Below are 12961 nucleotides of genomic sequence, written 5' to 3'. Positions count from 1 at the left end.
AATCAGTTAATTTGTTGTTAGATGGACAAAAATAACTTGATTACTGTACCTGCATCTTATTGCAGGATTCATGGAATGAGAAACTTTGTGGCGCTACAAAAGAACAGCAGTTCCCCTCTTTTCCCCTCTTTCCTCCCTCCTTCCTCCCTCCTTCCCTCCCTCTCCTTTTCCCTCTCTGCAGGCAGAATCCTCCCTGTTGAGCCTCCTATCACGAGGAGAGATTAGGAACACCCTGGTTGGCTATTGTCCTGTCGCTGCTTGTCCCAGTTGGGAACCTCTGCTGAACGCTTGATAGCGGAGAAGCGTAAGACGAGACCGGACTTTTTTTCTCTCTCTGCTTTATCAGCTGCTGTGGCTTCCGTTGAGGTCACTGCCTGGTCTCATTTGGCTGACCACTGCCCCCAAACCCCTGCTCGTCTAGATAGTCAAGTCATTATGTTTAAAGGGTGAGGGGTGGCCAAGGAGAAAAGAGAAGGCAAGTAAACAGTCTGGGAAAAAAAGGTTTAAAATGCTTAAATGGACATCAAGATTGACGTAGGAAATAACTTTTTTATTGTACAACTTTCGAAGCAGGCTGCAGTTAGCGCACCCTTGTGAAGGAAGCTGAAATCAAAATGCGTGAGCCCTGAAAGACGTCCAGTACACAGCAATACAGGGAGAGTACAGAAGGTCTGCGGCAGCTATCATGGTGAAGAGAGAGAAAGAGCGAGATTCTGTTTTAGGGGAACACATTCACTGTCTACTACGTAGCAGCCTCAACCTGTTGTTCCATTCTCTGAGCTAGGCACTGAGCACTCCAGCTGTGTGGACCACTTACACGCCATTCCTCTCTGATTGGAAGCCTGACCACCATTAGTTGATTGTTGCGGTATTTTCTTCATGGTCTTATCTTTGATAATCACCTCCTCTGGTGATGTTTTCTGAGGTGAGGTATGTATGGAAAGGGTCCTATTAGAAAGTCTTACACCCAGAGCAGGATGGGCCTGTCTAGTACCTCCCACCCAGGCTATAACTGGCAGCGTTGCCTTCAACAGGCCCTAATTCACTAGAATCACCTGCCCTTTCAAATGCCATGTGTTGTTAAGTGTGTCAGAGTTGGCATTCCTGTAATATTAAAACATTCCTGTCGATCAGGACCCTGTTCCCCGCGGGTCGGAGCGGATGCGATTAACTGTGAGGTGCCATAAGAAAGACTAATGATGAATTTCTTTTCCGCCAATGGGTTCGCCAAGCGAGATGACTTTGACTCCCCTGCACCCCAGAGTGTCAGGTATTGTCTTTGGTGGTTTTTCGGGGAAAATGAGCACGAGCCCAACAGCCTGCCATAACAACGGAACACGTTGACCTGTCATGTTTTTTGTCTTGAGTTTATTTAAGAGCAAATATCGCACTAGTCAGTGTTTGGATTAACAAGCACGATGTCAAAGCGGTCTGTTACAGCTCAAAATCACTACTCGGCGTCTGTTGCGATTGGCGGTGTTATGAGAGAGTATGTCGCGTTCTCTTCCCCTCCACCTGGACTTTATTAAACACTGGACAGTAGGTTGCGTCTCCTCACCGAGCTCAAACTACAAAAACAAAAGGAGTTCCACGGTAAATGTGACCCATGTTGAATCACCCGGGTCGTAGTGTCCAGACCAGAACTGTGAAGACCTTGAATACCTGTAGAGGAGGACACGAGCGACCGAGGTAAACTGCAGGCCAGGTCAGATGAAGTGAGGACAGACTCTGAGGTGCTGGATGGTCATACGACCTCAGCGGAGGGACTTCAGTGTGAAACTGGAGCCTAGGACTGAAAGTCGTGGGAGTAAATGTGAAAACCATGACAGCCGGGGCAAAGTCGAGCAGCCCCCTACGCGCTACCCCCCCCCCCCCCCAACCCCACCGGGCAGGCTTGCGGGATAAGGTAATAAACTGCCGTGAAGTTCCACTGGTATCAGTTACTGAACCTGGACTTTCCCACTCTGGACAGTCCATAGGCCGGCTTGGCCCATCTGCCAGTGGTGTGACTGGTGAAACATTCACATGGGCACGCACTGAACCCCAGCATGACCTCAACAGCACTCAACACACTGATCCAACGTTGTCTGATCCGCAGTAAGGGCTCTCGATTACTGTCTTTACTGTAGCTGACGAATAGATTGTTTACTGTCGAAAAACTGAAGATATTCCCAAAGTTTCAGTTATTCCAGTGATTCTTAGATAAATCTTATCTCGCCTGAAACAATGTCTGTTTTAGCTGTCAGACTCAGATATCAGTGTATGAATGAAATATTCTCAGGTTTGGTTTTCTTTCTTTCTTCCTTCTATAGACAACAGAGGAACTTAATTCAACAGGTGAGAGGGGTCCCCTGGTGCGCTGCCCTCCTGACGCCTGACAACAGACTGCGTCCCGGCTGGACAATCTACAGGAATCCTAACCGTCGGACAGGGGGCATTTCCTGTACCTATGAAGCCATTCATTCCTCAACAGAAATGTACACAGAAGAAGAGCTGTGGTCAGAATGCCTACGCCTCTGGGAACGTGGGAGTCGGGAGCGGGTGGGGGTAGAGCGAGCGAGAGAGAGAGAGAGAGAGAGAGAGAGAGAGAGAGAGAGAGAGAGAGGAGCACCAGACGGACATTCTTCCTCCTCACAGTTGTGTTTTCAACATAAATCCACATGGGTGAAAAACCTCTGCAAACGTAGCTCCTCAAACTGGCTCACGGTCTACTCTTCATACATACCCACTGCACAGCACTGTACTTCTTATCGATCCAACTGACGTTTTGACTCGCGTAACTTGACACGACATTGCTTAACATCATCCCAAAATCATCATATAATGCCCAATAGAGACGAGAGCTGTTAGTTTTATATAGATCCAGATAGCAAACACTATCACAACCTTACAGCTACCAGGTGGACTGCTATCTGTGACATACATAGCATGACCAACTGAACTAAAGGTTCTTGAAGTACCCTTAACATCAAACGGTGTTTGCTAAGAAGACTATGTGACTATATTCCTGTGGCATATTTGTGTGTAAACAATGCTGAATTATGCAAGTGAGAGGGCGTACCTCAATGGCCGTCTAAACATCACCAGCCAAAACATTTATGCTCACTGTCTATTCTAAAGCCCGGTAATCACAGCGACATGTTGTACTTGTTATGGTTAGGCTATACGCCGTTTTTTGTGGTTCGTCCCCTTTGTTCGAACGAAAAAAACAGTTCAACGCTGAAATATGGTTGGAACAAATAACATACTTGAATATTGTTCAAGACTGTTTTCCAGCTGTCTCCCACTTTGCATTACTGTCAGTCCCTCAGAGGCCTGCCTCACGGCAGCTGTACCATGTCTCCGCTGCGGTTCACTCCTGGGGTAGATCCTGCTTGGCCGTGTGTGATTGGAGATTATGTCCATTCATTCCGCATTAACGGCGAACGCTCCTCCCCCCAGCACCTCGCTGGCAATGTGCTTGCCACGCTCTCGGTCACGGGCGACCCAGGTCCCAGGTACCACTCGCCCCGCTGGGATAAGACCGTAATCAGATTATTGATTCATCCAATCTGATTTAGGGGGAAAAAAGATGGCTCTCTGTGAATGGTTATTCAGCAGACCTCACAGGGAATCCCAGCGCAGTGATGTACACACACAGTCTGCCGGGCAATCCTGCCCATCCGTGGCTAACATCCAGATGACACCGTTGAAGCTTATTTGTCCAGCTTGTTATTATTTTGAAGTTCATCAACATTGCGGTTAGTGGTTTAATATCGCTCTACTGTACGACAGATCTGATTCTACTCATTGTCAGTTTGGGTTGCTTTATGCGTCACATAAAGATGACACATCCATAGGACTTTTCTCCTTCCTCTCCCTGCTTTCACAGCAAGGGGACCATCTTAGTTCGACAGAGAGCATTGGTCATTCCTCGGGGTGGGTGGGTGGGGGCGTTTCTCTGGAGCTTTTTTCCCCTCCCATCCAGTCGGGGGGCCTATGCTCACTGCTGTGCGCCTGTCATCTGCAGTGAGCCCGGCGGGCCCTCTGGGCCCCAGGCGGCCCCTCACACAGTAAGCCTGCCAGCAGGACCTGAAGCAGCCTATTCTCCAGCCTCTGACAGCCACAGAATAGAGTCTCTGACCCAGAACACTAAACTATATCTAACATGACAAAGAGGCAGAGCCCGGGCAGTTGGAGATGAAGAGAAACTAATTTAGCGGCGATTTGTGGGGTTAAAGAGAATCCTGTGCCTCAAGAACCTCCAGCCTGCTCCATACAGTGCTGCACGCCATATTTAAAAGCTCTGTTCCAACTGAAGCTGTAGGCTCCCGAAGCAGGGACTGACGTCTTGGACTTGGAGTGAGGCGGAGTTGTGTTCAGAAGCACAGATACACGACGACGGAGGTGAAATTATTCATCGCCTGTGATGAGCTCGTTATTTCGATGACCTGGCAGAACAAACTGCTCTAGGGTTTTAATTAAATTGCAAATTATCGCACATTATTTGTGGATTATGTCTGCACAGCTACAGTGTAGCCAAGAGATGTATTCGGCTGGCACCGAATCAAAGGTTCCAGGGAAAAGAAAGAGCACACCGTCTGCTCTGTCTCTTTTTCTCCTCATGACATCCAGTGTTTCGGACCCCGAGGACTCTGAAATGAAGACTGTTTTCGAGAGAAGGGAAAGTGATAACCCCCCACCCCCCTCCCCTCCCCGGTCCAGCACTCATTCTCTCACACTCTACATCTCCAGCTGCCGCATGTCCGTACAGGGGCTGAAGTCATAAATGCTGACGGGATATATTTTCAAATTCTCTCCCAGCTGAGAGCGATTAAGTCACGGTGTTGTCCTCTTGTGAAGCAGGCGGGGGGAGCAGGCCAGGACTGGGGCTCTGCTAACCAATGGCATACGGACAATCCCACAATCTACGGTATACACTATTACTACTTTCCCCTAAAATGATCTATCACTTCCATTTTGAATCGAACAGACTATCTCCCAAATATTGTGTTGGCTGCCACCCACCCCCTCCATCACTTGGCCTACTGAAGGTGTACACAGAGGATTTCGTGGAAGTGCTTAGAGCTTTCTAGAACTTGGAGACTTGCAGTCAGAGGGGTCCTTGGTGCGTGGCAGACGCTAAAACGCTAATGACTTCCTCCTGCTCTCATCTCGGCTCTGAAGAACTAGTTCGTCGGTACATTGACATGTTGCTATTGTTGCCATTCCATGGAGGATGGAATCTGGGCAGCCTATCCCCCCCCGACAGCTGCTCTACTAGCTGGGTAGTGTCCAGACCCCTATCTCAGCGCCTGTGAAAGCTCACCAAACGCCTAATTGCACCTCACCAGTGCATCCTATTTTTTGGGTCTAGTGTCCCCAATGAAAAACGTGAAAGCCCTTTAATGGACCCTGTCCCTGCTGAGGCCGTCAGCGCTCACAGAGTATGTCACCACTTTAATGAGTGGGGAATGTGACATGCGTGTCATGTTTGTGTGTGGGATAGTATGGATGTGTGTATGTGTGTACTGTACGTACGCAAGGATACCTTTATTTGTGTGTGTGTGTGTGTGTGTGTGTTTACTCAAAGTCCAAACAGTCCCATCCTGCAGGAAGTACTAGGTGTATGGGCGTTCTCAGGGTTTCATAGTTATCAAACACCACTTTCTCAACACGTCTGCTTATCGTATCTCCAGCGCTCAACCCTCCCTATCACACATCCCACTGCTTTTTCAACTGGACAGACGCACACACACACATACACACACACACACACACACACACACTCATGCACGCGCACACACACACACACATGCACACACACACACACACATGTTGACTTTGCTAACTTTTGGGGACACTGCATTGACTTACATTCATTCCATATCCCCTAACCCAACCGCAAAAGCTAGGGGGACTGTCTCCCCAGTTTGACCTGCCATCCTCAATCAACTGCTTTCAATATTTATTCTATATTACACACACACACAACAACAACAACAACAACATAAAGAATGTGCAAAGTTGTTACATACTGTACGCGACAATGTAAGCAATTACAATCATCAGAAGAAAACCTCCCTGGCCAGCCTTTCAAAATGTCCAACTGGCACTAGCACGTCACATTTAAATGACCAATGAGCAGGTTAGCACCTTGCATGGCAGCTACCGCCATTGGTGTGTGAATGTGTGTGTGAATGGGTGAATGAGAGGCCATTGTAAAGCACTTTGAGTGCCGCTTAGGTGGAAAAGCGCTATATAAGTGCAGTCCATTTACCATTTACCATTTAAAAGAGTTCTGGAGTTTGTTCCATAGTGACGGACACCATATAACTAAAAGCAGACTTTCCTATTTCAGAATTGATTGTGGGGAACTCATATCATGAATAACCAGTCTTGCGTTCTGGTGTTATGGCCGATCTGTCTGAAGTTATCAAGGAAGTTAGGTATTGGGAAGCTTCTACAATAGAGCTTTATATACACACATGCCCTCATAACGAACAGAACTATTCCCTAGGGCCAAGAAGGATCCTCATACTCTAGCTCTGCTCAGAGAAAGTCAGCAGACCCTGAAAAAGACTTTGAAAACAAAGAGCCATGGAGAACTATGGAGACTACTTTCCGAGCTTAGAGCATATTCACAAGAAGTATTGTGGGAATATTCCTCCTGATGTGCCCACTGTTGAAAAGTGGCCAGACATCAGCAGCTGTCCCAGATGGTCAGTATCATAGACCGCTGAAATGGGTTCACTTGACCATTATGGTCAGACGCCTGAATCCCAGACTTATAAAGGAATAACGCTGTGGCTTTATTACACATTAATAAAGCCTCTATAAGCACACATACAGTAAATGTGTCACAAAGCATGTATAATAACCATGTCACGTTTTTATAAAGGTTCATAAATGCGGCATAACCTTGTGACATTGTTGGCTATGTCATGTCACACATGTATACCACATTTATGAACACCTTTATAAAGCATGGCATATGGTTATGCTTTGTGACACGTTTATGTAGTGATTATGGAGCTGTAATGAAGCCTTTATATGCTGCATTTCGTGTAGGGGACGGTAAAGACAAACAAAACACTATGACCCAAAGAGAAAACATTGCTTAATGTTTGTCTTGACCATGTAATTTTCCAATTTCCATGGTCGTCAAAAGGCGTTCTGTTTTCCACTAAGGTGTATAGCTCAGAAGGTAGAGCGGGTCGTTCAGGGATCGTAGGGTCGGTGGTTCGAATCCCGGCTCCTCCTGACTACCTGTCGAAGTGTCCTTGGGCAAGACACTGAACCCCAAAATTGCTCCCAATGAGCAGGCAAGCGCCTTGCATGGCAGCTGCTGCCATTGGTGAGTGAATGGCGCTCCGGGTCAGTGTAACAACTGGATGGGGAGCGCGTTACAAATGCAGTACCTATACCTATACCTATACCTAAGGTGCCCATGGTCATCAAAAGACATTCCACTAAGTTCCACTTAATTGTCAGGTGAATGTCATGACACAGCCTCTCGACTTTGTTCCTTAAGCGTCACACAGATAAGCCGGTTTTTAAATGTCTCTAAAATGTCTCTCTGTCCTAAAACTGGAGTCTTAAAGATGTCAAATGTTTCGAACTAGATTTTTAGAGCCGACTAGGCCGTTTCAATACAAACATTATATTCTAAAACTGCTTAAAACAGTCTTGTCTGTTGTACAATATGCGAACTCCGCTTAACTCTGCATACACAGTACACAGCCTCACCCTGTAATGAAGACAAGTTCAGTGTGCCAAGGAAGCAAGTCAGGATGGAGGTAATGGGGGGAGGAGGGGGGGGGGGTTCTTAAAAGCAGGGCAATTAAATTTCTCCCTTTGATATCTTAGGCCAGGATTCAGCCTCCATTCAAGCTTTCTGGTGCTTATCAGCCATCATCTGAGCTGGAGGGGAAGTGAAGTTTACACTGTGGAGAGGCTGCCGCTGCTCTTCAGGATGCTGCTGCTGCCTCCGGGCCCTGCCTGGCCTGGCTGACCTCGCTGACCCCGCCACTGACAATACACCAGAGACGCGCCGCATCTCGGAGGACTGCTCATTGAGAATATACACAGGGGTCAGTGACTCTCTATTGAGAATATGATGCAGAGGATGGAGACGGTCACTAGTCAGATGAGTGGGGTTAGCGGTAGCCCTGTGCCGGGATCCAACAACGCTGCTCTGCCTCAATACTGTCCAGTCAGCACCAGTTCATTCAAAGCTTACGCAAAGGTGTTTTTTTTTTACTTGCCTGTGCCCCCTGTGTTGTAAAAGACTTTATGGAGACTTCTGGGAAAAGAGACTAATTGTAAATGAGGGGTTACATTTCAAGGGGTTCCTTCCAAGATGAGCAAGATGAGCTTCAGAGGAAGCACAGCTTCTGTGTGTGAAGACTGGACGTTGTTTAGTTCTAGTGCATCCATTAGATCCACCAGAAAAACAGCTATGCAGGATGTAGTGTTGACCCGAATGGTCAAACCCGAGTTCTGTTATAATCTACCACATCAGATGTTACAGTGTATACTCTTGACTTTGTGTAACGAGTATCTGGACAGATTGCTGTGTTTAAGGGGGAAATGATATATACATACAGTAATATAGTCTATTTGATTTATGTACCAGTTTGGCTAAGCAAATCATCACCTACTACTGTATATATAGTATGAAACAATAATTTGCATGGGGAATGCGATCTCCCGAGATTAAAACAAAATGCCTAACATCCATATGAAACTGAACGTGACAAATTATCACTACACTTTTGGTTCAGGCTGGTGACTTTTGTCGGTCTGTTTTACACTGGAAAGCCCCCGTAGATTTTTTTCCTGATACCACAGGCATTTCCTATGAGGCTATTGTTTTAGGTGTGCACCTGCAAACTATGATTCACTTTCTAATGGTCGTATGTGTTGATCCTACCCAACAAATTAGCTGTAACATGCCGTCTGCTAACGTTTATCGCCACACAAGGTTTGTGGGGCGGAGAACATCCACCAAGGCCTCCAGTCATGTGGTTCTATGGATCTGAAGTGACGACATGGAGATCAGACCAGCGCAATGCTTGCCAGGCTATATGATGAGAGACATTTGTGTCGCAGCCACAAAGACGATCTGTAGTCCCCGTCCTGAATGTGGTCGGTGACTGTGGCCGAGTTTCAACCCAGCGTCTGTCTGGATGTGTGCAAACTTGCCAAGCTAAAGCTTATTCAGCTTTAGATTCAGGAGCTGTAGCACGTCTTCAGGTCTCAGGCAGGGTTATAGCATGCTAACTGAACCACCACTGTTATCTGTAATATTAGACATGTTTAATATACTCTGGCCAGCTCTAGTTAAGGGGTGTGTGTGTGTGTGTGGGGGGGGGGGGGCATGTGGGAATATATTTACAGTACACTCATACACACACCATAGCAAGACACATTTTTCAGTGTTTTATCAGAGAACATGATCTACTACGTCTTTTAATCTTTCAATTTTGCCATAATTAGGGCATAACATTTTCACAACTTTTTCTTGTTTTTGAGATATTTTACCTGTGCAGCGACCTTCAACAAACACAAAACTTTATATTCGTTAGGTTTTAATGAAAGATAAGACAGTGGCTCTGGCCCCAAACTGTCCAGGACAGGGAGAGAGCTGTTCTCAGATCTTGTCCTGTTCTTAGAGAGATACATTACAGCATTTGCAGCACCAACATTAGGCTACTTATATGCAGACCATGCACTGTGGATGGTCTCTCTAGGAACAAGCTCTGAGAACAGCTCTCTCCATGTCCTGGACAGTTTGGGGTGGACAGAGCCACTGTCTTATCTTTAATTTTTTTTAAATAGTATAAAGTGTTCTCTGATAAAACACTGAAAAACTCATTTTGTCTTGCTGTTGTGTGTTTATGAGTATATGAGAGAGAGAGAGAGAGAGAGAGGGAGAGAGAGAGAGAGAGACCCAACTTAACAGCTGTGGAACAGAAACCTTTACAGTTTTCATGCTGTAATGAGGATGTATCTCCTAATAAAATCCACCAAACAATACATTTACAAGGCCCTACATCCTACCCACCACCCTAAACTAGTGCATCGCCTGCAGGAGAATGGCAGGACTGGCTCGGTGACCATGCTGGCACGATGAGCTAACTTGGCTCAGAGCTAATGCCATGTTCTGACTCCCCATGCCAGAGTGTGTTATTAGCTCTGAGCCAAGTTTTGGCTTGGAGAGTTTGTGGATGTCTCTCATGCAGTAGACCTTGGTTCAATCCCTGCTGTGGCCACATTGGTGCCGTGACTCTACGGTGTTTTCACATTTGGCGGGGAAGGACTGTAACATTAAGTATCCACACTCAAAGGACAATGCAACTGAGTTCCCCAGCACCCCAATACTACACTAGGCGAGGCATAGTTTTAGATACCCCCCCCCCCCCAAAAATAAATAAATAAATTCACCACCAGAAATTGTCATTGAATTTGGCAACGCTTATAACTCACGCACGTACACTGTTCAATTAAAAGTGAACTCTTTTTCCTGTCCTGTCACTCTACGGAACGGGAGTGGTTCTGTTCAGAGGCGTAACTTGCACTCATGTACCTTTCCCTGGGCCCGCCCCTTCGACTGCTCGGTCGAGCAGCGCCGGCCCGTAGCCCACCACAGAGTGAGTACAGACGACCCCTCTTTCTGCAGTATGCATGTTCGCCAGGGAATCCGCGAAACGCTCACGACTCAGCAGACGTTACTGGCAAGAAAGCATCCACTCAAGAGTCGAGGATAATCAAATTGGATGTGGCAGGCAGACACGCGCTTGCTTGACAGTGGGAATACGGCGCTGAGCCGGAGTGACCGGAACACGGCCAGTCCAGGAGGAACTCTGAATTCGGGGGTGCCGCTCTCCTCATAAACGTGGACAATCATGCATGTGCTGTTTTGGGGACTAGGGTTTCTATTATTCCCTGACTTGATGAATGTAGTTGCATCCACGGGGAAAGAATTATTGAATTCAAGAAAAGGTAAAGTATTCCGATTTGTCAGTCTCCACTTTTTTCCCCCCGCAGACCGTTATTTTGCAACCGGGAGACTCGAAATGAATGACTTTTTTTTCAGGATCAGCAAAGCACATGACTTGCAATGCGTTTTTAGAAATTAGAAGTTATTGAATGATTTAACCTTATTTAATCCGGGATCTAGTTAGCCTATACTCCTTGGATGAGTGCTTTTTATCCACACAGCTGATCAACAGCACAGTTGCACGTTAATATCATGATTACAAAGCATCAATTAACACAATTCTTAAACGAATTAATCAGTGTTTTTCTTCTCCAGCGAAAGTGCCGGAGCAGTTTGGCACATATGAAATTGTCACTCCAGAACGAGTGAATGAAGCCGGTGACAAGTTTCCCACGAACGTGCACTTCAGAAGGAAAAAGAGAAGTGTCGATGAAAAGCTGGGCAACTCTTCCAATCACTGGGCCTCGCCAAGGATCCACTACAGAATATCTGCATTCGGACAGAACTACCACCTCAATCTCTCACTCGAGTCTGGATTTATCGCACCTCTCTACACTGTGACCCTTCTGGGAATACCCGGGGGTAATCTAACGGATTATCCATCAAACAGGGTGGAAGAGGAAGATACAGAGTATCAGCACTGCTTCTATAAAGGACATGTGAACGCGAAATCGGAGCACACCGCGGTTATCAGTTTATGCTCGGGATTGGTGAGTTTGCACCCACATTTGAATATTCATGAGTGCTGATTTATGAGCAGACTCCTACACGGCAATCATGCATTTTACTGTTTACGCACTTAAGGAGCGCTGTTATTATCATCAATTTCAATAACGTAAACAGTCCAAACTGTACGAATTTGTATGCGGCGGATGTTTGTGAAACAACTGTGTGTAGCCCAGTGCTGTAGGCTACAGTAACAAGCTACTTTTCATAGCCTACACCTGAGAGATAGTAGTCGTTGACGTTCAAACGAGGGTAGATTACTGGCATGGCCACTCAACACGCTCGCATGCTGCCTGACTGCTCTCTGACCATCGGTGACGTCTTACGCACATCAGCGAGGTGGGAGTGCCAGGCGCGCTGACGTCAACATGATTTGGTTCCAGCATATGAGAACTTAGTTCTTAGTACTGAGAGTAGTTAGTGCACTTGGGTTACTAATAGATAATACCAGCTGTGGTCCACGAATATTTGAGAGGTCAAGATCTTCCCAAAACGCTTTTCTCAAGTAATTTTGCAGCACTGAGCTCATTTGACATTTCAAACCCCCATGTCCCGTTTAGCAGCCAAGACACTCCAAATAAACTACAGCTTGCCACCTTGTTGATGTTCATTGCGGAGAACTTTCCTAATACAAAACATTATATTTGTTTAGCATTTCGCCAGGTCATCCAATGCAGTTCTGTGGTATCTTTGACCTCCAATTTAACGTGTGGGACTGACTGGCTGTGCTACGTGAAATGCAACAAGGCTTCTACCACGTCTGCCAAGAAAGAAACATTGTTGTCTGACAGGCATCCCTAGGCCTCATTATTTTCCCTTTTCCTCTTTTAATTCATGCAAGTACATGTATTCCACCACATAATCATGCAATGAATGGCTGTGTAAGAAAGCATAGCCATTGGGGGTATTGACAAGGGCAATTTGCGCTAATCCAGCAGAGCGTATCCACCCAGTGCTAGGCCATGCTCCAGTGTTACTGCGGTTATTTAAAAAGAAATATACTAATTCCTCTTTTTTTTTCCCCTCTTCTCCTCAGCTTGGCACTTTCAGGTCACCAGAGGGGGATTTTTTCGTGGAGCCCCTTCACAGCTACAAAGGAGAGCAGTATGACGAAGAACACACCAAACCTCATATTGTGTACAGGAAGGAAGCCTCAAAGAAAGAGGGCGATGAGGAGGGCGCTGCTTGTGACACTTCAGGTACATGTTACATTGGAATCGGAATCATGTGTTTTATTTACACCTGAGGAGA

The 12961-nt window shown here is 46.4% G+C and overlaps 1 protein-coding gene across 1 annotated transcript in view; it reads left to right on the top strand.

Annotated features, from left to right (window-relative positions):
- Positions 1 to 10889: 10889 nt before the first annotated feature.
- adamts9 (ADAM metallopeptidase with thrombospondin type 1 motif, 9) overlaps positions 10890 to 12961 on the top strand; it is a gene marked incomplete at both ends in the record, with an annotated part of 53058 nt that continues 50986 nt past the window's right edge. Inside the window, 3 exons of the mRNA XM_084440966.1 lie at positions 10890 to 10986; positions 11300 to 11694; positions 12747 to 12909. Of these exons, the coding sequence (XP_084297092.1) occupies positions 10890 to 10986; positions 11300 to 11694; positions 12747 to 12909 (655 nt within the window). The remainder of the gene's footprint in view (positions 10987 to 11299; positions 11695 to 12746; positions 12910 to 12961) is intronic.

This window comes from Borostomias antarcticus (genome assembly GCF_949987555.1).
Source record: "Borostomias antarcticus genome assembly, chromosome: 7".
Classification (NCBI taxonomy): Eukaryota; Metazoa; Chordata; class Actinopteri; order Stomiiformes; family Stomiidae; genus Borostomias; species Borostomias antarcticus.
Note: the sequence above shows the minus strand (reverse complement) of the source record. Positions and strands in the feature narration are given on the sequence as shown.